Below are 23,049 nucleotides of genomic sequence, written 5' to 3' on the forward strand. Positions count from 1 at the left end.
ACAATTTAATAATAAATATTAATTAAATATTTTTTAAAATGGTAAATTAGAACTTGTTTAACTAGGTTTTGTCACCTTGGAAAAAAAAAGAAGGTGACAATTTTTTCATTATTTTTTCTTAATTGAGAGTTTTTGAATTGCTTTTTTAAAGTTGATTCAACATTCTTAGGAATACCTGGAGTACCCAAACTTCTGAAACTTGATAACTGTACCTTGGATGCCCAAAAATTTCTAGGGGATTTTGTCAAGAAAGTGCCAGAAAAATCATTGTAATAATGGAAATAGATTCAACACCCTCAAAAACTCCTGAAACACCCAAATTTCCGAAACTTGATCACTATAACCTGAATGCTCAAGAATTTCCGATAAATTTCATAGAAAAATAACAAAAAAACATTTTTTTTAAAATAAAAGAATCTATTTTTTTAGACTACACTGTTAAACTATAATACATTTAATAAATAAAATAAAAGTTTATCTAAAATTACATAATTAAATTTTGATAATTATCATTGAAAAAATCAATTTAGAACTATTCCCTTCTCAATACACTCCTCAGACTTCCAAACCCTCGGAAGAAAAAGTATAACTTGAATTTCACATATTTTCCAAATTCTAAACTAAATTAAGATCCCTGAAAAGTCATAGGAACATGGAACTATGACATGGACCTTTGATGCGGTAAAACCAGGCAGGACACCAAAAAGTTTTGTTGGAATTTTATCGGAATTTTACCGAAATTTTGGGGAAATGTTACTAGAATCGTTCCAAAAAGGTACGATACTGGAATTTTTTGTCATATTCCTGGTACGGACACGGTCCTCTGGAACATCTCCTCCCATCATAATTACGTAGAATTATTCACAGCATACACCGAATTGCGAGGGATTTCGTTTTTCTGGTAATAATTACTGTGATTCTACGTGCAAGACATGTAGATGCACATGTCTTAAAGAATATATGCCGATGACAATGAGGCTGGTTGAAGAACGAAATCAAAGGAAAGCAGGGGGCTCTCCTGCAACTGACAGAAAATACAAAAAGAACGAACCTTGAATTGAATACCACGCATCTACCCAGTTACAGGTAAGCAGACGAGAGCAGTCTGTTCGCCCACCATCTTTGACCCCACCATATCATATACTATACCTGGAGCCCTCCTGAAAATCCTGTACGGCATCTCCAAATTTTCTTAGAACTGCAAAATTCTCCAGGGAGATTATATGATTTTTCTCTGCTTATATCGATTTTGTTGGTAGCTAAAGGGCTCCTCCAAACACATTAAGGATCAGAATGCGCCATGACACACCAATTTTGGAAGAAAGCCCTGTGAATTCTTCGGCTTTGGTAGAGAGATTTGAGGTTACATTGGCTGATGTCTGAGGAAATAGGCTACATGGTTGATTCCTCCATGGAACAGGAGGTGGCCTCCGATCATGGCACAGAGTATGTGGAAGTTGATCCATCAGGGCGTTACGGTCGGGTTAGTCTTTTCCTTTCATCTCTTTCCTCTCAAGTTTTACATTTTTAGACTGGATTTCCAGACACTCATATGCTTTGAGTGAATTGTAGCGATTGCTTAATTAAACTAAACTTTCTGAAAACTAATTTATTTTTTTGTTTCCAGAAGGCATTCTTTTACAGACGGTCTTAAGCCACTTTCCTTGTATTGATTTAGCTAATTTTGTAAGATGGGTGCCAGCTTTGGATGGCTCTGTAACCATTTTCAAAAACTGATGATGTTTGCAAAGCTTTTCCAGATTAAAAAATTGCTTAAGAGGGACTGTGTATGTACTATGTGCCCTGCAGAAGGCTTTTACTAGCACAAACCCATCTAAACGACTGTCTGATATGCACCTCAACTTTGCATGATCCATGCTGATTTCCAGTAACGATTGGCACAGGGACAGGCAAGATTTTCCTGGAAAAGTCAAGGTTATGAAGGGGATGTGCAAGTTGTTAGTAGAAGGGGACAGTACAATGAACACCCACAAAAGCAATACACAAATATTTGTCCTACCTTAACTATACAATTGCATTATTGAAAAATTCAATCGCAAAGCTGTTCATCAAACTCTGGTTTAGATGGGTTTGTGTTAAGAGTCAATGTGCCAGCCAAAATGGGGTTGGAGCCTCCTGCAGGGCACATAGGTGGCCCATCATAATACTAAGCATTGCAGTTGTCCTGTTGCTCACTATTATTTCTTGCTGAATTCTTTGCAGTACAAGAGGGTTCTTGGAAAGGGAGCTTTCAAGACCGTGTATCCTTTCTTTTATGTAGATTCTGCTTTAAAAAAGGAAAATGAGATCCTGTCCCATTCATTTTTATTTCTTTTGGTGTTCATTTATGAGGTTCATGGGTTCTTAACATATCTTCAGCTACTGGGCATTTGATAAATTAGAGGGCATGGAAGTTGCATGGAACCAGGTGACAATTAGAGATACAATGCGGCAATCTGAAGTTTTGGAACGTCTATATCGTGAGGTCCATCTGCTGAAGACTCTTAAACACAAAAATATTATCAAGTACTACAGCTCTTGGGTTGATACCAAGAACAATAATATCAACATTATCACAGAGATATTCACATCTGGGACACTTAGGCAGTAAGTGATTTATTGTTTTGAGATAATGTTGTTGTTTTATCTTAGGCGGATTTAACTAAATTCTGTCTGTGATTCAATCAATAGAGACAGTTTAACCTAATGATTGGTCACTATATACACACACAACATAGGCCCCAAATGCCTAAGACAGATTGTAAGTGGTTGGAGTAGTTTAAGGCCTAATTTACCTAGGGATCTCAGTGTGCACTGGTTCTATTATGATATTAATCAGATACTTCAAATAATTGTAGGTATTGTAGAAGGCACAAACATGTAAACATCAGAGCAATCAAAAATTGGTCACGGAACATTTTGGAAGCTCTCTTATACTTGCATAGCCATGATCCACCCATCATTCATCGTGACCTGAAGTGTGACAATATTTTTGTGAATGGAAGCCAAGGAGAGGTGAAAATTGGAGACCTTGGACTGGCAGCGATTCTCCATCATGCCCATGTAGCTCGTAGTGTTATTGGTAAGCTCTCAATTCTTATGCTTTTTAGTGTGTGGACATGAGTTACCAGAAAATATCTTATCCACAGTGATATACATGTAGGAACGCCTGAATTCATGGCCCCAGAACTTTATGAAGAAGAATACAATGAGTTGGTGGACATTTACTCCTTTGGAATGTGCTTGCTGGAAATGATAACTTCTGAGTATCCATACAGCGAGTGTGCAAGTGTAGCACAAATTTTCAAGAGAGTCACCACTGTAAGATATATTTTTATCGCTGCTTTCATTTTGTCAGCAAACTGGTTTGCGTTAGACTCCTTGTATAAGTGACTGCTGTTACATTTATGGTATATAGGGAATATCTTTATCTTACTACTGTTTGCATCTACATTTGAATCTTTGGAGGCACTCTGCTTGCAATATCACTAAATTCAAATTCTGCTTGTTCATTACTCATACACAGGGTAGAAAACCGGCTGCCTTGGAGAAGGTTAAGGATCCCAGTGTTCGTCAATTTGTGGAAAAATGCTTGGAAACAGCATCAAAAAGACTGTCTGCTAGGGAGTTGTTGATGGATCCATTTCTTCAAGATGAAGGCTACAGTGAAATTATGAAGTATATCCCACAAATGAATCAGTTCCATTTTCTGGGGGGAAACCTCAAGGATTGCGAAACAATTACAGATGAGGCAAATGTGGGTCGAAGCTATCCCAAGGTGACTCCACCATTGAATCTCGGGCTCTCAGACAGAATGAACTTGGAAAGAGTGGAAGATCTGAAGTTGCCTTTCCACTCAAATGCTATGATTGGACACATTATGAGTCAAGAATCAGTGAACAATCATGGTTTACAGAACTACTTTGAGACAGAAAGTAGAACTTCAAGTGCTAAAGAAGAGTTTCCGAGGAATCCAGATTTTGGACTGAAGGATACCAGTAAAGACCACAACACAATATTCTTGAGACTTCGCGTTGGAGATTCAGAAGGTGCCTTAATTTATTATGTTTGACTTTGCTCTTAAATCCATATCTCAACTGGATGTTGTTGGGAGTGCCTGCAATATTTGACCATGGTGAGACATCTTGAATAGATTTAACATCCCTTCTCCCTGTTTGCAATTTGCAGGCTGTGCTCGTAACATTCATTTTCCATTTGATATAGAAGGTGACACAGCGATGATTGTTGCAAGTGAAATGGTTGCAGAGTTGAACCTACCAAATCAAGATGTGACAACAATTGCTGAAATGATAGATGCAGAAATACAGGCTCTTGTACCAGAATGGAAGCCTGGAGCTTCTTTTGAGGATAATTCTAATGATCACAGCTATTCTGTTGTTGTAGATAACCCTTCTGATCTACCAAGTGACCACAGTAACATTTGGCACACATTTGTACTTCGACGTCTACCATCTGGTAGGAACTATTGGCTGCAGTCTCTAGAGAGCATTCAAGAAAAATCTACTACTAAGCCTGCACCTGGAAATGCTCCTGCTAGATTTCAAGACTTAATGCATGGAAGACCTGACAAGGCAACTTACCCTCAGTCTTGTACAATTAGTTCTGAGGATCAATCAAATGAAATTAACGTTTTTAGAGAATCTAACTGTCAGGGGGAGGGTAATAATAATCTAGATACAACTGGTGGATTTCAGTTTCCAAGACATTCAGAAGGAATTGATTTTGATGAAAATTTCTTGGCAATCAGTCAAGATGGAGTTCATTCTCATTGTGAGTTTGTAACAGATCCTCTAACAGAAACAGGCATTCTAATAGATGCTCAGTTGGAAGATGATAGAAGGATAACCCAGGAGCTGGAAAGGTTGTCCCTTGAGCAACAACGTGAACTAGAAGCATTGAAACTAAAACATGAACAAGAAGTTCATGATCTGAAGAGTAGATTGAGCCCGAAGGGTTACCGAGTGTCTTCTTCAAGAAATGCACTTTCTGAAACTTGTGAATCGCAGTTTAAGCTTTCAGTTGAGGGCAGTGCATCTTTTAGAGATGGAAATAAATCAGAGAGGCTTTCCTTCACAGAAATTGCTTCTGTCAGTGCCAGATTTAAGAAAATATATGATCCAGAAATGGATTGTGGTATTAGTTATGAAGATAACTGTATTCCTTGCAATACTTATAGAATGCAAGCTCTGTCTCCGAACTGTAGCTCAATTTCTTCATCAAATATTAATGTTAATAGCACAGATGAAGAGCAGCTCCATTGTAAGTCTAAAGATAGCACGGCTACTAAACAGTTTCTTTGGCCAAAATTTTCAGGATATGACATAAGATCATCTTTGATTGGCGAGAAGACTGACCCAGTTGGCATATCCAGTAAGCATGTTAGTGTAGACATGAGTAAGAGGAATGGGCTTGTTCTAAGCAGCAAAGAGCTTTCTCAGCAGGGGAAGTACATAGATTACACAGAAGAAAACATGATATCATCAAAACCACATTCAGGAAGAGAGAGTGTTGTTGCAGACTTTTCAAACAAATCATCACTTGAGAAATTTCATAATACAACTTCAATTGCCATGAAGGAAACAGGGTATGAAGATGTATGCAAAGCTATCGTGGTGGACACCAAAATGAATGGCTTGACATTTAGCCTAGCCACTATGGACAAATCTAATCCCCAGTATGTAGCATATTCGGAGAACAAAAGCCCTGCCAAAGGTACAAGACAGGCAGCTTATGTAAAGAGCACCAGACATTTGGTTGCCTCACCTTTGGCAGAATCATTTAGGAAGGAGAAAGAAAGTGGTAAACTTGAGGAACCGGCTGCTGAGAAATGTATCAAGCAGGACACAAGAAGCCTACCTTGTCAACTGATAATTAAAACTCTGAAAAAATGTATTCCAACTTCTGTAAAGACTTATTTTGGTGTTGACAAGCATGGGAACCGTGACTCACACAGTGAATTTGATAAGAATGATTTATTTTGCAGGCCTAGGCCAAGCTCATGCCCAGGGGATTTAGAAGCCTCTGACGAGGGCTCTTCAAAGGGCAAGTCAAGAAATTTGTCTAAGCAAAAGGGTAAAAGATAAAGGGGTTGACCAATTGAAAACCAGCAGTTTCAGAGATTAATTGCTGACCCTGAGGCAAAAACTCTAGAAGTCAGAAATTAAAGAAACCTTAAATCTCATTAAAGAAGAAAAATAGCACTGTTCCTTCAGCTAACCTACTTGTGCCTAAGCAGAGGCAGCATACCGCACCAGAGATTATTTCAGTGATCTTATGTACTTTATATCAAAGCTTGTATAAACAATTGGCAGGGATTGCAAAATACATATGTGAATGAGAATCAATACATTAAAGAGTATATGATTGTATAATATTGTTAGTTTTTGGTGTCTCCGGGAGATATTATGATGTTCTCTTATTTCTAAAGAGTTATGCAATCGATCATTAATCTTATGCTTGGGAGCTGTGCTCCCTATCCATATTTTTGGATTTAGTATTTCTATGGTCTCTTCTGGTAATTTGTTTTATAATAAATGAACTTAAGAGCTGAGTATCTGGATTTAGACTGTTCTCCAGACTGTAAAGGTGTATATATTGTCGATTTTTTTTTAAGAGTAAAGATTTGCGAATGATTCTCTTATTCATGTTTCAGTAATTCTTGAGTATCTTTAGAGTCTAATTTGAATATGCAGGGTAAGGGTATTGACCTTGAGAACTTGCCATGGATCTCCAATTTGAAGGTTTACCATCTATGAGCCAAAATAAAAATTTCTCTGCCACTCGAAAACCCTGTCCATAGGAAAAACATTGTATTCAAATAAAATTTGCTGACCACACTTTCCCACAGCTGAAAAATTGCAGTTCGAGTAATGCAATGTAGAGATTAAATAGTAGAGGAATGGAGTGTATGTTGTAAAATTGTCTCTACTCGTAAATCCCTTATAAGTGTACCACCTGAAGGCATTTAAACCCCTGAAGGCACAGGATCTCGACATGGTTCACTCATTTACCAGGAAACTGGGGATTGTGTGCCTTGAGGGTTTACCTACCCATTGGCACTAACCTGATTAGGGATACGCTATCAAATGGTTCGTTCATTTACTAGGAAAGTGGGAATTTCTGTGCCATGAGGGTTCAGATCCCTATTGGCACTACACAAATTAGGGATTTACTATCAGAGGAATAGAGTGACCGTGGCCATCATTTCATGGGAAATTTTTTGGTTCATAAGTTATGGTTTTATTTGATTGATAGGAATTTTGATTGTGGAATTTTACAATTAAGGGTTTTTGCCGCATTTTATGACAATCAAATCATTGGAATTTGAAAATATGAAGAAGAAGAGTATATAGCACAGAGCTTTACCTTGCCCACTTATTACTTCACTCCAATTATAAACCTGATGTGCCACATCATATTGGGCATAAATTCATGACCAAATAGGCATATTGGCTTAGTCACATGAGGTTCTTGGTTTGGGGAAAAAGGTATGGCCCTGCATGTGGCTGGTCACAGGAGTTTCTCAGTTGTGAGGAAGGCACCGCTCGGCATATGAACATGCTGCAATATTGTTCTGAGTATGCTATTAAATTAATCCACACTGGGAAACTAGAGTGGGACGATCAGTGACCAATTGAAAAACAGTCATATTAAAGTACTTTGAGCATAGTGACCATAAATCACTGCCAGGTATTAGGCATAAAACAGTGACAGGTAGTGGACGTAAATGCATGAGTTATGCCATGACAAAACACAAGACTATGTAGTCCATTGTTAGTATGAAAATGCTCTATAGAGGAATTGTCCATACTTTCTTTTGCTTTGGGATTTACTAAGAAAGCAAAAAGGGAATGATTCTATCTTTTGTGGGGTATATATGAGTTATGCCATGGCAAAACACAGAATAATATAATCCATAGTTTGTGTCAGGAGGATCTTGGGAGGAACTGTCCACCTTTTGTGTTTTGGGATTACTAAGAAAGGGAATCAATTTGTTTTTCTGATGGTAGAGAAAGGGAATGATTTTATTTTTGTAGTGGTAGACAAATTTGATTTTCATACCATCTCAAAAGACCATTCACACATACGAACACTATTCAATAACATTTCCTCTGACAGGGATGCCCTATTTGTGAACATGACTCTGTGGAAGAACTTCGAAACAAATCTTTGACATACTTTTACCTATCATCTTCAAATAGATGAGCAGAATAGAGGTGGCAAATTTAGAATCTTGGGAAATTCGCTGTGTTTAGGTGGAAGCAAGTTGATTTAGGCTGAGTTTTCCAAACAAGTCGATGCATACATTTATATTTCTAACCTCCTTTCGTACTGTTTATGGCAGGGCTCCAGCCTCCCAGGGGTGCACTAGAGTTATTGTAGTCGAGACAAGAAGTGCAAACCTTGAGCTATTTGCAGAATAAATGCCGGATTTGCATGAAGTGTGAAAGTTTTATGAAAGAAACCATATTCACAAGGAGAAGGAAGATGACTTATGAAGACTCAGATCAATTGTAATTGGTGATCAAGCATCGGTGCACTTCATAAAAACTGACTTCCGTTGGGACATATAAAAAATTGAAATACAAGAAAATAAGCCCCTGTACCATTATGAAGAAATTCTCATACAATGCAATCATCTGGAACTTGCGTAAAGGGATAGATATCCCCCGAAGTTTTAGAGTCGCAGTGATGTATAGGTTTTACGTAGGTAGAAAAGAGGAAATAAACTCAGAGCAACCAATAGATTGGAGGTGATAGATTCTAGACACTGAACATCAGGAAATTGAGGACCTTTTGCATGAAAAGACCATCACAATCGACCAACAAAGGCAGTTACAATATTTTGCAGTTACAATATTGTCTCCAGATGCTCCTATTTTCTGAGGCAGAATATGGTTAATGGCTAGTACATACAGTGTTGGAGGCAGAATATGGTTAATGGGTAGTACATATAGTGTTGTTGACAACTAATAAGCACAATGTATCAATTTTAAAAAATGTGGAATAACTTATTCAGAGTTCTAATTAAATTTAATGTTTCGAAATAACTTGTTCAGAGTTTTGATTAAACTCAATGTTTTTTCAGAATCTGGGTATTCCCCTGGAGATGGACTCAAAGTCTGAAACATTGAGTTTAATCAGAACTCTAAATAAGTTATTCCACATTTTTTAAATTTAATTTTCTTTAAAACAACTTATCAAATTAATAGTTAGTTTATTGTCTTTATATCTTGTTCAACAATTTAGTACATAGTGCTTAATATTAAGCTTGAAAACATGAAAGTCCAATCATCAAAACAGTGGTAATCATAAAATACTGTTCACATCAAAAATGTCTAACCAAGGCTAATCATCAAAACAGTGGTAATCATAAAGTAGTGTTCACATAAAAAAATGTCCAACTAGGTAATGTTTGACATCAAAACTGTGTAACCACATCAGAGGAAGTTTTTTTATATATTCATAATATTTTTTTTCCAAAATTTTCTTAACTACATTAACTTAACTAGCTGGTAGTTTTTTGCAATCTTGTATCTCCTAATCACATTAACTAGCCATTTAATTTGAGATAATGTCAGATATGACCACCTATTTTTTTTTCCAAAATTGTCTTAACTACATTAACTTAACTAGCTGGTAGTTTTTTGCAATCTTGTATCTCGTAATCACATTAACTAGCCATTTAATTTGAGATAATGTCAGATATGACCACCTTTATTGTTGCTTTTGAAGAGACAAAACCTCATCAACTATGGCAAGATTAGAGGGAACCATATAGGCAACCAACTCCTTCTCTCTTATGTAAATTTGTCTACTACAGTCCATTGTAATCACAATGATAGTATCGTCTAAGCCTCCACGAAAGTTTGTGTGAAAGGTGTTCCCAAAGGTAATGAAATTCTTGTTGAAATTTCCAGTATGTTGTTTTATGATGGTTTGAGGTGTCACAAAAAAATTATTATTAATAAAATTTATGGTAAGTATAGATTTAGTACAGGTCAAGAAGGATCAATTTTTTTTAGGGATAATTTTTTTAAGAGTGTAAAATTTGAAATTTGTAGTGATTCTTTCTCTATTTATTGATAGATCCCAATGAATCTGTAGTGGTTTTCTCTCTATATATATAATGTCTATTTTTTCACTTTTTAAATTGTATTTTTGAATGCTGTATAGAGTGCATAACTTCAACTTGTAAGTGTAAACAAATCTTTGCTGGATTTCAAATAAAATTGACCCAAAAAGAGAAAAGGACCAAAATGTAAAATAGTGAGACTACTTCAAACTCATTTTTTGAAATTGAATTATGTGATATATGCATGTTTATATATATATATATATATATATGATATATGCATGTTTATATATATATATATAGTTGACATTAAAATGTTTTAAATAAGATGTGTATTGAGACATTTTATCTATGAATTACATTGCCCACATTAAAATGATTTATTTGTTTGTGATATATTTTTAAGTACACACCAATATTATTTAATACCACATATTAAAATATTTAATTGATGACCCACATTGGAATTTTTTATCATTATGAATATTTTTAAATGTCATATATTAATTTATATTAAGAATTGAATGAGCTACACATCTCCATCTTATTATTTTTCTTAGGAAATACTTGATATTTTTTTATTTTACTTTTTAAGTTTCAATTACTATTTTCTTTGGACATTGAATATTTTACTATATACAACATTAAAATATTTCCTTTTTCAACAGAATTTTCTATATATAGCTATATATGAAGTTGATATTAACACAAATTAGTTAACATATATTTTCAAATACTTTATTTAATTCTCTTGTTGAAATATTTTTGAAAAGTATAAGGCTTAAACATCTTACTCACTAATTTCTATTTCTAATTACTTTATCTCTTTTTAAAGTTGATATGAAATTATATTATGTCCTGTAGGCATCGGAATATTTTATTTATGACGAAGATAGAGAAATATTTTCACCACATTGGGTTGTAGTATCAACAACAAATCGAGTGACCATAATGAGGTTGGAATTATTGATGTTTTATAATGCTTTTAATTAAAACTAAGTAAACATATATTTTTTTTAATAGCTGGCATTGCTTTTCTATTTAGAGAATATTTTATTTCTATTTTAAGAGGGACACATGTCAACTCCACATTGAGTACATACATAATCACACACCTCTCTCATATTGAGATGTAGAATGAGTCTCTCAGCTCAATCAGTGTAGGTTTTAAGCCCATACATAAATAACCTGCATACGAACTCTAAAAACATAAAATAAACAATGGTGACAACATAACACATAAAACAAATATACACAGAGATTTTCCCTTGGATCCCAAAACCGGGACTACCAGATTGATTTTTCATTATGTTCCTTTCAATGTTATAATACATATATATATACATGTAGAAGCATCCATAAACCCCAATCCATTAACCCTAGATTAGAACATAACCATAGTTCACTTGACCGGATCTACAAAATACCATGGACCGAAAACCATCGTGCCCAAAACCATGTGTGAAAACCATGCACAAAACCATAGGTAGGTCCGCCCACCTAATATAAGGTCCAAATATTTTTTCCCGGGGTGCTGCCCCAGACCCCGTGCAAGGGGGGGTAGCCACCCCCCTTGTGACCCCTCAGTGCAACACACAGGGGGGGCTTTTGCCCCCCATGCATGGGCTAATCGTGGAAAGAATATAACACAACCCAACAATCACGACTTCGGTTAAAGAGCTTTAAGATTTTTACAATTGGGTTTGCATAGCCACTAAAGCTTGACAAAATAATGTCAGATATGACAAACTTTATTGTTGCTTTCAAACACGCAAGACCTCATCCAACTATCACAAGGTTAGAGGGAACCATATACCACCCAACTCCTTGATCTCTCTTAGATAAATTTCTCTACCAAATTCCATTCTAGTTGCATGAATGGTATCGTCTAAACTTCCACAAAAGTTTGTGTGAAAGGTATTCCATGAAGCAATGCATTTTTTTTTGGGTGAAATTATTGTTGAAATTCCTAGTGTGTTGTTGTTTATGATAGGTTGAGGTGTTACACATAAGATATTGTAAGTATAGTATTTTTAGAAACTATTATTACAATTTGGGTTAAAGAGATTTTGGATTTCTACAATTGGGTTTGCATGGCTACTAAAGCTTGACAAAAGATTTTTTCAATTTATTTTCAAGGAAGACAAACACACCAATTAAGTGGTTATGCTTGGTTTATGGATGTGTCACAATATCATTGTCGTTCTTTCAATGTGGTATGAGGATTTCTTAGCTCGTGAACCTACTCAATTACAATGTCCCATTTAAGTTGATTTTGGGCCTTCTAGTGTAGTTTTGGAATTCTCTTAAATATATGTTCACTCCCCATTGGGAAATTCATTTATCACAAGTTGCAACGTGTTTTTTTAACATATGCCCCTAAAAGCATGTCAACATTTGGGTCCATTTGTCTCGAGATATGAAAGAACAAATTTTATCAAAAAGGGTTGGGTATATTAACCTTCCAAACACCTATTTCCATTATCAAAACTATGACCACAAGATTAGGGATTGTCCATTATTATCTAAGGCCAAAAACTTGAATATACCTTTGGGCATTGCTTTAGCTTCCCAGACCCAAAAGATTTTGATATGTATCAAGGATGGTGAATAGATTTAGGGGACAAATAAGGGAAACAAAGGTAATGTATCTCCCAATGGTCCAACTAAAAGCGTAGCAAGTTTTGGGCCAATGCATCCAAATTTGACCAACTCAACAGCTGATGAGAACCCCAAAAGTTCCTCTTTGGGTGCTCCTTGTCATCATGTCACTAATTGAAGGGTCTTGTTGACCAATTATTAGGTCATTAATATTGGAATTTAAAAGTGTTGAGAATTCTTAATTTTTGAAAAATCAAGTTGTACTCTTATAAGAACCCATCCCTATTGCTTGAACCAACCTCATCCCTTTTTCTATCATGATAATTCTTCTTCGCTCTCTATTATGACTAAGATTGACCCATAAGGGAGCACACCATCTATATTGTTTGGGAGTCATGCAATGGTGTTATGGTTGATGAGGAGGAGTAGGTTATGCCATTTATTACATGGCTCCTTCCTTTCTTATGGTTATGGTGATATTGTTGATACTTTATCGATGCATCTTTACATTGATCATGTGTTAATATGTAGTTGTGTTGAGTACCTTTCTTTCATTATGGTGATAACGATCATGAGATTATGCTATTTTCTATTTCAGGAAATGATGGCATCCTAGTCGTTGATGAAGTCGTTCAGTTTGTATTTTTCATTTCAAGTTGTTTAGTTGGTACCTACACAATGATTGTAGTTGGAAAACATGAAAATAAGAAGGAAAATGCAACACTTTTTGACATTTTGTGTCCTAAATGTCAATTGTGTTGGGATATTTATGTGTTTACATTCAATAGTTTTTTTGGGCATGCTTCTTCATTTCACCATTTTGCACTAATAACTATGGTTTGGATATGGTTCTTATTAGAAATATATTGTCATTGATGGAAAAGGTGATGAGGATGAATCCAAAAGAAAAGATGATTTCATGAAGTATGAAAAAGGCAAAGATGGAGAAGGTGTAGTGATTTTGGAGCCATTTCTAGTATAGCATATCACTTCAAGTACTTTTGGGACCCACTTAGATGGATACAACTTTGAAAGAGCTTTCCAGTAGTATATGGAAGTTCTAAAATGGCCTCCTGGATCGCAAGTTATTTCAAGTGAAAGTTTAGTACCCCCAAGGTCAAAGTTGTAGAGTTAAATTGGTGAAGGACCCTTTGGAGCAAGATAGTTTGGTGACATTGCTAAACGTAGCAGAGAGGTTTGGTGGAGCGACTATCCAAAGTGTTGAGAAAATGTTATAGACAATATCACAACAAAAATCATTTTGATTGGCTAGTGGTGGAGCCCCCATAACACTTCAACCCGACAGAGGTATCCTAGAAGGAATTAAAGTTGAGCGCAAAAGGGAAGCTCGGGATTAATTAACTTTGGGCAGAGTCAGCAGGTGCATGTTCATTTCATTGGCAGAGTTTAAATGTTGGAGGGCCCCACATGATAAATAATCCTAGGAAGGCTAGCTTGGAAGAAACTAAGGAAGGCTAGCTTGGAAGAAACTAAGGCAAGCGTAAAGTTTTTGAGGCCTGGGATGATGCATGACCGAGATGACGCAAGCTTGGGCTAGTGTGGCAAAGCACAACACTATGAAGATCCAATGATCAACGAGCCGAGCTAACATGGAAGTTGTCAGTGCAAAAGCTTGAATCCGATGGTTTTGTGCTTCAAATTTATAACAGAAATATTTCACAAAATAAGAAGGCCCGAGATCCCTTTCTCTCTCCTCACTGACAAACACATGGCAGCTCTTGATTGGCTCAATCAGAGAACTTTACATACATAGGTGGATGATGACATTAGCATGATGTCAGCATGATGTGGTCCAATGAGAGGAGGACATGTGGCATGCATTTTCAAAATTTTAAGGTGGCCTAGTGGGTCAAATCTGAGTGATGTGTGTCACCACTCAGATGGCACCATGTAGCATGGATGCTGTCAGCGTGACATCATCCTAGCAGGTCGACCCCAAAAAATTTATAAGGTGCGTGCACAGGCAAAGTGCTCAGGGTTGACTAGGCACTGAGTACACATGTCAGAGATAGATTAGCTTGGCTTGCATTTGACTTGTTCCACGAGCACAGATGGTGGTACCCATCGGAATACCTCATCTCGGCCCCCAAACCCCATAGGTAACACAAGAGAGTCTAGTGAAGAACCTCTGGGCTAAAAAATCTCCGGGATATAGTGGAGTACAGAGCATAGCGCATCAACCAATGAACAGAGTGCATGTAGAATAATTTTCCTAACCCACAGGACACATCATCCTAGAAGTAAAAGAAAATAAGCCCTCATGGTTGAAAGTGCAATGAGGCCAACTGAATTAAATATGGCAGTGTTTTGGGTAAAGGCCTTTGGGGCTAGAATAAAGTGCAAAGGGGCTTACAAAGCATATATGCTATGCTTTAATATATAAAATGCCCAGGTGAAAAGCATATATATAGTCTTGATCTGAGCGTTTAGGCCTATGTTGTAGGTTATAGCGCGAACGAGTCGACAACTTATGAAATTTTGCATTTATGCCAAATAAAGTGCAACACTAAAATAATATAAATAAGGCATGAACAAGCTGGTGGTGTATTTGGCAGCATAGAAAATTAAAGAGGCATTTTTAGTGGAAATACAAAAAATTAGAGATTTGCCAAAATTAGAAAGTCACTACTAAATTTTGTAAAAATTCCAGAATTGCAAAAATTGAAAGTTAAACTCAGTTTTGTAAGCAGAAAAATGTGAGGAGTATTAGAATACTTAGAAAATTAAGAAGAAATATTTTGAGCAGGACAAAGGCAAAAATAAAATATTCATGCAAGCATAAAAGTGAAAAGTAAATAAAGTCGTATTCCAAAAATATCAATCCAAATTCCTTTATAAGCAGAATCGAAGTTGCAAGGTGTAGGGGTGCAACAATGCAATTGTGTTGGTTGTTAGTGTGTGATGGATTGCTGCTAGTGTGTATGGTGAATTGATCAGTAATTAGAGATTGTTGAAGGTGTTTGTAATGGTGGGTTTGGTGAGTATGTGAAGTGAAAAGTTGATTTTTTTTGTAAAAGGGAACAACTTCATGACTTAAGTATGAAAATTATATGAAATATGAATCACTAAATTCATGCAAGTAGTAGCTTGCATATCAAGGGTTGTATCTCCTTCCAGTAGTTGCTGGTAAATACTTAGGGGTTGAAGCTCCATTCAATAGTAGCTGATAAACTTAAGGGTCGTAGCTCCTTTCATCTGTAGCAGATAAATCAGGGAGAGGTTGCTTCCTTCTGGTTGTAGCTAGAGAACTTTCTAATAACAAGTTGAATATTTCCCTTATGAAGATATTGAAGAAAAGCTTGAAAAATCTATGTGTATTATTTGTGCTAGTTATGTTGATTCTTTCCATGCTCATATAAATTAATTGTTGGAAAGTTTATTGGTGTCCTATTGTCATTTTAAGTAAAAGAAACTTTTAAAATTCCTATAATACTTATTCACCCCCCCTCTCAGTATTGTCTTGGTTTCCAACAATTGGTATCAGAGTTGCCAGGTTCCTTCAAGATCAGTTTAAAAGTTGGAAGGAAGATCAAGGACCGTGGAAAACCAGGAAGAAGGATTTACCAATAGGGCACCCATGTTCAATGGAACAAACTATGTGTTTTGGAAAGTGGGGATGAAGACATATATTCAATCACTTGGAGCTGATGTATGAGATGATATGGAAGAAGAATATGAAAAGCCTATAGTAGTGATTACTAAAGACCAAAAGCCGGAATTCACATGTAATGCAAAGTCTATGAATGCACAACTCGCTGGCCTACCTGAATCAAAACTTGTTGTTGATATTGGTAGCTTCGAAGGTACTCCAAACCCTAGGGTACAAGGTTGTGGAGGAATCAGCACCACAAAGTTACTTGTGGGATAATTGAGAACCCAAGCGTGGGGGTTTTGTACCCAAAGGAGTGGGCCCAAAACTAAGGAGAGATTTGTTGATTTAACACTTGGACATGGAAGAGCACCCTTAATGGAGTAAGGGACTGCTTTAAGCACCATGATAGGATTCATATTTTGTGAGATATTATGTTTTGAATGTTTTTATGTGGGATTGTGGGAAAAAGAACAAGTTGGCCTTGACATGAGGAGGTGCCCTAAAGGGCTAGATGTTGCCACATGTGAAAAGTATATAAAGGAGGGAGGGGAGACCTCATTCCTCACATCCAAAGTGCAACGCAATCACATGAATATACCTCTGAACTAGCTGCAAATCAGGAGGAGCTTAAATGAACGATAGAAGGTCTATTTTGTGACTTCTACAGATGGTTTTGAGGGCCGAGTTTGATAGGCAGGAGGCTAAGGGCTAGGAAGAGAAATCTGGGCAGTTTTGGTGCCCATTTGAGGAGTGTTTTATCTTTGATTCAGACTGCAACTGTTCCTTTGTAAATTACAGTAGACGACTCATCTTTTGGAGGATGCCGAGAGGCCTAGGAGGAGGTTTAAATTAGGCCACAAGCATGGGACAAGGAAACTAATCCAGGTGGCTTCGAAAAGGATAAAAAATAAAAGTATTTGAATTTTGTCAAAACTAGAACCAGAATGTTGAGCTTGTCATCCTGATTCCAATGATGCAAACAACACTCAAATTTGACTTCGTATGCCCAAGTTATTCACAGTCAAAGTTCAAGTCAAAAGGATCAATACTTTTGTCGCCAGACAAATTTGGAGGACTCACTAAATTTGGAGGACTGACTAAATCTAATGGAACCCACCGAATTTGGAAGCCACTAACCGAGCGACAATTTGGCATTGCATGGTGGTTGAAACTGGTCACATTGTCGCCTAATTAATTTGTCCAGTGACCTCGAAAAACTCGGTTAGCAGTTTTGATATATATATATATATATATATATATATATATATACATATACATATATATATATATATATATATATATATATATACATATACATATATATATATATATATACATATATATATATATACATATATATATATATATATACATATATATATATACATATATATACATATATATATATATATACATATATATATATATATACATATATATATATCTCTCTCTCTCTCTATATATATATATATATATATATATATATATAGATATGCGGTGGTGGGCCACCCCACTGGTGGACCTTCCAACCCCTCCCCACATTATATATAATATAATTTAAAAATGACCCAATGATCGATTATATATGGTGCTAGCATGAGTCGAACTTGCTCTGCCAGTTGCCGACAACCCCTCCAACGACCAAACAAACCCATTATTTAAAAAAAAATGTTTGTTAGTTAAATAAGGCAGTGGGCGGGTTTTGAACCTGAGCCACCCATGCCCAGACCAACAAATCCTCCAATGAGCCAACAACCCTAACATTGTAATCAATGCCGAAAAGTTATATAAAAAACCCAATTCACCATTCAACTGCAGGAGCCATGAAGGAACCACGAGCGGAGGCACGCAGAACCCAACCCAAGAGGGGCACAAATTTCGACAGGGTTATATTTTAGGAGAATATTCCTTGGAATATTCTTATACAAAATCTTTGAAGAATCTTGGAGATTCCCTTGGGGAAGAATTTTGATGGTGTCAAAAATATGTAGAGTTTATACTCATCTGAACCAGGTTTTCGCCAAGAGTCTAAGGGTGCAATCCATTTCTTTATCTGAGCAATGGATTTTTTTCCTGTGTCTAGTAGAGAATCTTGTAAGCAATCTAAAAGATTCTCGAAGAGCCCAGATTTGACTAAGATAGAAAGGGGTCATGTTTATACTCAAATTTCAAGGTTTTTTTACAAGGAACATGATGGCACAATACATTTCTTCATCTGGGTTGTTAATTTTAAGTTCGTCCTCAAATATGGAGGTATAAGGTGTATTTTGATTATGTGTTCATTTGATTTTCGTTGAGACTATGATGTGAATCTCATCAACAGATTCAAGAGGTCCACTTTTATCCCATTGTATAGGAAGGGTCCATTTATGCCACATTGTGTGAGAAGATCATTGTATTCCACTTATGTGTGAGATCATTTTATGCCACTTTATGTGAGAGATTGTTCCTTTTTCATGTTGTAGGAGAACAACTTGTGAGTGAGAGTTCTCTGAAGGAGAAATCTCTTGGGAGAGACATGCCACTCTAGATAAGGGGGTTCATCCTTGTATTGACAAAGATTGCATCATGTAATCATCATCTTCTTGCAGTGACTAATGGCCTCCCAACTCTTGACATCGGGCTTGGAGACATATGAAAGTAGAATCTAGATACCTCAAGCGACGGTGAAGAAGATCGTCATCCTGAAAATAAGTCAAGATTTCCCAGGTATGAAAGTAATGTTGTAAATCAATCTGAATACATTCTTATTTATGCAGTAACTAGTTCTTCTCCTATGGATTCGTGGGATATTTGGTTGGTTCATAGTGGGGCGCTCATCATTTCTATGGATATAAGGAAGTTATTTCTAATTTAGTAGAGAGTGAGACTAAGTTGGAGATTATTCTTGGAGATAACTCCACTCATCCCGTGAAAGGTTTTGGGTTCGTCAAATTTCATTTGAACTCTGCAGAATCAGTTTTGTTGCATGATGTTATGTATGTGCCAGGATTAATGAAGAATTTGATATCTATATCCACTTTGGAAGATAAAGGTATGAGGGTTTCCTTCATCAAGGGAATAGTTCTGTCTTGGTTTGCTGGTTCACCTATGAGAGATGCATTCACATTAGGATCAAGATTTGAAGGAATCTATAGAGTCAATGGAAGACCACTTCTAGCATTGGTTCATAATACTAATCACCTAAGTGAGTTATGGCACCGAAGATTGGTTCATCTACATTATGATTCTCTTCCGAAATTAAGGAAGTTGGTCTCTGGTATTACCGATGTTCAAGCCCACCATGGTGGGTATGTCCAAGTTGTGCAAGTGGAAAGAAGATAAGGGGACCATTCCCCTATAGCGAGAACAAGACAATTGTAATCCTCGATCTCATCCATTCGATTATATGTGTTACAATGTTCGTGCAGTATATTGATGACCATCTCTACTATATCACCTTAATTGATGACTTCTCTAGAAAGACATGGATATACTATTTGAAGCACAAGGACGAAGCCTTCGAAATATTCAAAGAGTTTAAGGCTTTGATAAAAAATCAAATAGGTAATATAATCAAAGTATTCATGTTCAAAAATGGCGGGGAATACATGTCAAATGAATTCATAACATTTTGAAAGAAATAAGGAATCAATAAGGAAACAATTGTGCCATATACACTTGAACAAAATGGATTAGCGAAAAGAAATAACAGGTCTATATTAGAAGCTTCCCATGCCATGATCCATGATCAAAATTTGCCAAAGTTCCTTTGGGGAGAAGCAACACATGCTGTTGTATATGTTCAAAACAAGGTGCCTCATCAAGCACTAGAAAACAAGACCCCCGAAGAAGTGTTCACAGGTGTCAAGCCCGACATTAGCCATCTCCGCATATTTGGATGCCCTGTATATTTTCATGTGCCAAAGGAAAACAAAGAACAAGTTGGAGGCTATAGGAACAAACGGTACATTTGTTGGTTATTATGAAAATTCTAAAGCATATAGAATATATATTCTTGGTCAAAGGAAGTTTAAAATTAGTCGAGATGTAACATTCGATGAATATTTTGCTCTTGGAAAAGAGAAAGACCTTCCTCCATCTCCTCCTCTCAAAAAGAGGAATGATGACAAAGATATTCTAGATGTTCCTTCCGTACCTGAGTCTGAGACTGATATTGATGATGATCCCATGGAGCCTATGGATCCCTTAGATCCTCCTACGAGGAAGAGACCACTTTGGATTCATGACACTCTATAGGACGCTGAGAGACATGTTCCCGTTCAAAGATCATTTAGAGAAAGGAAGCAACCATGCAGGTACCAAGGATATGTTGTAGCCATGAGCACTATGATTAAATTAGAACCTTCCACATTCGAAGAAGCCATAAAAGAACAAGTTTGGAAAGATGTAATGGCTGACGCGTATGAATTTATTATGAAAATGATGTATGGGATATTGTGCGGAGATAGAAGGGAAAATCAGTGGTGACTTCAAAATGGCTATTCAAGATTAAGCACGAAATTGATTGTAGAATTGAGAAATACAAGGAAAGGTTCGTGGCTCGAGGATTCTCAAAGAAAGAGGGAGATGATTATGATGATATATGTGCACCGATGGCTCGATACACAACCATTAATTCGATAATAGACCTTGCCACAAGTCAAGGATGAACTCTTCATCATATGGACATAAAGACTGCATTCCTCCATGGCATGTTACAAGAAGAAATGTATGTTGAGAAGCCACAGGGATTTGAAGTAGAGGATCAAAACAGACATATTTGCAGGTTGAAGAAGGCATTGTATGGATTAAAGCAAGTCCCCAGAGCATGGTACACCCACATAGACAGTTATTTGGTGAAGCTGGGATTCACAAGAAGCAATGTCGATCCAAACCTCTACTTCAAGGTAGTCCATTGTATGTCGTTGATTTTGATTTTATATGTTGACGATTTATTCTAGATAGGTAGTGAGCATCTGATGATCGAGTGTAAGAGGGAGCTAGCCTCTGAATTCGAGATGAAAGTCCTTGGACTTGTGCACTACTTTCTAGGCCTTGAGGTGTGGCAAAGACCTGGTAAGATTGTCCTTTCACAAGGAAAATATGTTGTGAAGTAGGAAGAAAATTTTTGTAGCATTGAGTACCGTCAAGGCAGAATATATTAGTACTAGCATGGATAGATGCGAAGCAATTTCGTTGATAAATATCTTTGGAGAGCTATTTGATTAGGTCCTAAATACTATAGTGATATATTGAGACAATAAGAGTGGAATACATCTGGAAAATAATTTGATATTTCATGACAAGTCCAATCACATAGAGATTCAATATCACTTCATTTGAGACATGGTGTAGAGAGGATTTGTTAAACTCCATCACATATCGACAGGTGAGCAGATTGCAGATATTCTCACCAAGCCTTTTCCGAAAGGGAAGTTCTTGGTCTTTAGAGAGAAGCTTGGACTGATGGATGTGACCCATCCTGATAAGGGGCAACGCTGATCGAGGACGCTGAGCCAACTCTTCCTCCCTGTTGAGGTTCCAGGGTGAGGAATTGAGATTGAGGGCTCATTGTATTGAGGGATCTCTGGACAATAAGGTATTACCACTATCTATTACCCATAGGGTTGGAGATGTTGATCCCCTATCTATGCACAGGGTTAGAGATGTTTCTCCCCTATCTGGCCTATGTAGAGTATGCCCCAGTTGGCATCATAGCCACAAGCCAAAATTGTTGGGAATAACACTCCCTGTTTGGCCAACGGGTTGAGAGTGTACTTGGGGTGTACAACCCAAGTTGACTATGATGCAAGTGTTCTACCTCATGACTCTTTATTTTCATTGATGGGAAGATCGGGAGGCAATAGGGTTGGGATGATATTTTCTCCCCTTTGTGGTTTCAAGCTGAGAATGAGATCCCTGATGTGATTCCAGGGTTTAGATGTGCTCCCCTGTGTATTTGGATATCCTATTGCTCGATATGGGGTTGATATATGTGACTCCCCCATGAGATAGAGGGTGTAAGCGAATGCTCTCCAATTCTTCTTCTTTTAGATTCAAGAATGTTTTAGAGGATAGAGTTGAGCAGAGATGGACACGACATGACAACAATATGAGATGATAATATGATGATCAAAAAACAAATATTCACAGGTGGAATTCTTCCTAGTTGAGAGGGAGTGTTAATTTATGAAACTAAGGTCAAATTCCACCTTGGACAGATCATATGACAAAGATGATGATGGCATTGAATTACTCTTTTCGAGAGGACCAAAATCGACATAAATATCACCTCATTTGGACAAGAATAAGTTGGTTTTTAAATTTATGTACCCACTCATGTACATTGGGACAAGTCCGCCTCACACTCATGTACAATTGGATAAGTCGGCCTCAACATCAAATGGACCCCCTTGGAAGCCCATAAATACAAGAGACCTCAAGCTCATTTGAACGTCATCATCAAACATCTTCTTCTCTTCTTCTATTGTTTGGTTCACAAGGGTCTGATGAAGGAAGCTCGCACAAGGTCCAAAATTATAGGTCTGAGGCTCACACGTGTTTAGGATTTCTGTTTTTTGGTCTCTTGCTTTCCACAGGTTAGATCCGACTGCATTCACATGCTTGCAAGGCCTCAAAGAGAAACTAGAAATATACAGTCCCTCGCATAACATCTGGAAAAGTGCGACTGAGGCTCTGAAATAGTTTTGGGTATATCTGACCAAAGTCGCTCACTTACCGTGTCTCAGAGAGCGAT

General features: G+C 36.9%; 1 protein-coding gene across 1 annotated transcript; it reads left to right on the plus strand.

Moving 5' to 3' along the window:
- The first annotated feature begins 737 nt into the window (after positions 1–737).
- LOC149186250 (uncharacterized) lies at positions 738–6,400 on the plus strand. The gene is made up of 7 exons (XM_089410935.1): positions 738–1,483; positions 2,224–2,261; positions 2,380–2,607; positions 2,859–3,082; positions 3,164–3,321; positions 3,527–4,049; positions 4,189–6,400. Exons 1-7 carry the CDS (start codon positions 1,376–1,378, stop codon positions 6,102–6,104), a joined length of 3,195 nt encoding a protein of 1,064 aa, XP_089267061.1. The 5' UTR covers positions 738–1,375; the 3' UTR covers positions 6,105–6,400.
- Positions 6,401–23,049: the final 16,649 nt, after the last annotated feature.

The sequence above is a fragment of the Pinus tabuliformis genome, chromosome 3_1 (genome assembly GCF_031772625.1).
Source record: "Pinus tabuliformis cultivar Carrire ecotype Pingquan chromosome 3_1, CPIR1, whole genome shotgun sequence".
In the NCBI taxonomy this organism is placed as follows: Eukaryota; Viridiplantae; Streptophyta; class Pinopsida; order Pinales; family Pinaceae; genus Pinus; species Pinus tabuliformis.

Coding starts and splice junctions, on each gene's coding strand:
- LOC149186250 (XM_089410935.1), top strand. CDS start 1,376: ATGTCTGAGGAAATAGGCTACATGGTTGATTCCTCCATGGAACAGGAG. Junction 2,262..2,379: donor AAGGGAGCTTTCAAGACCGT/GTATCCTTTCTT, acceptor ACATATCTTCAG/CTACTGGGCATTTGATAAAT. Junction 4,050..4,188: donor TCGCGTTGGAGATTCAGAAG/GTGCCTTAATTT, acceptor TGCAATTTGCAG/GCTGTGCTCGTAACATTCAT.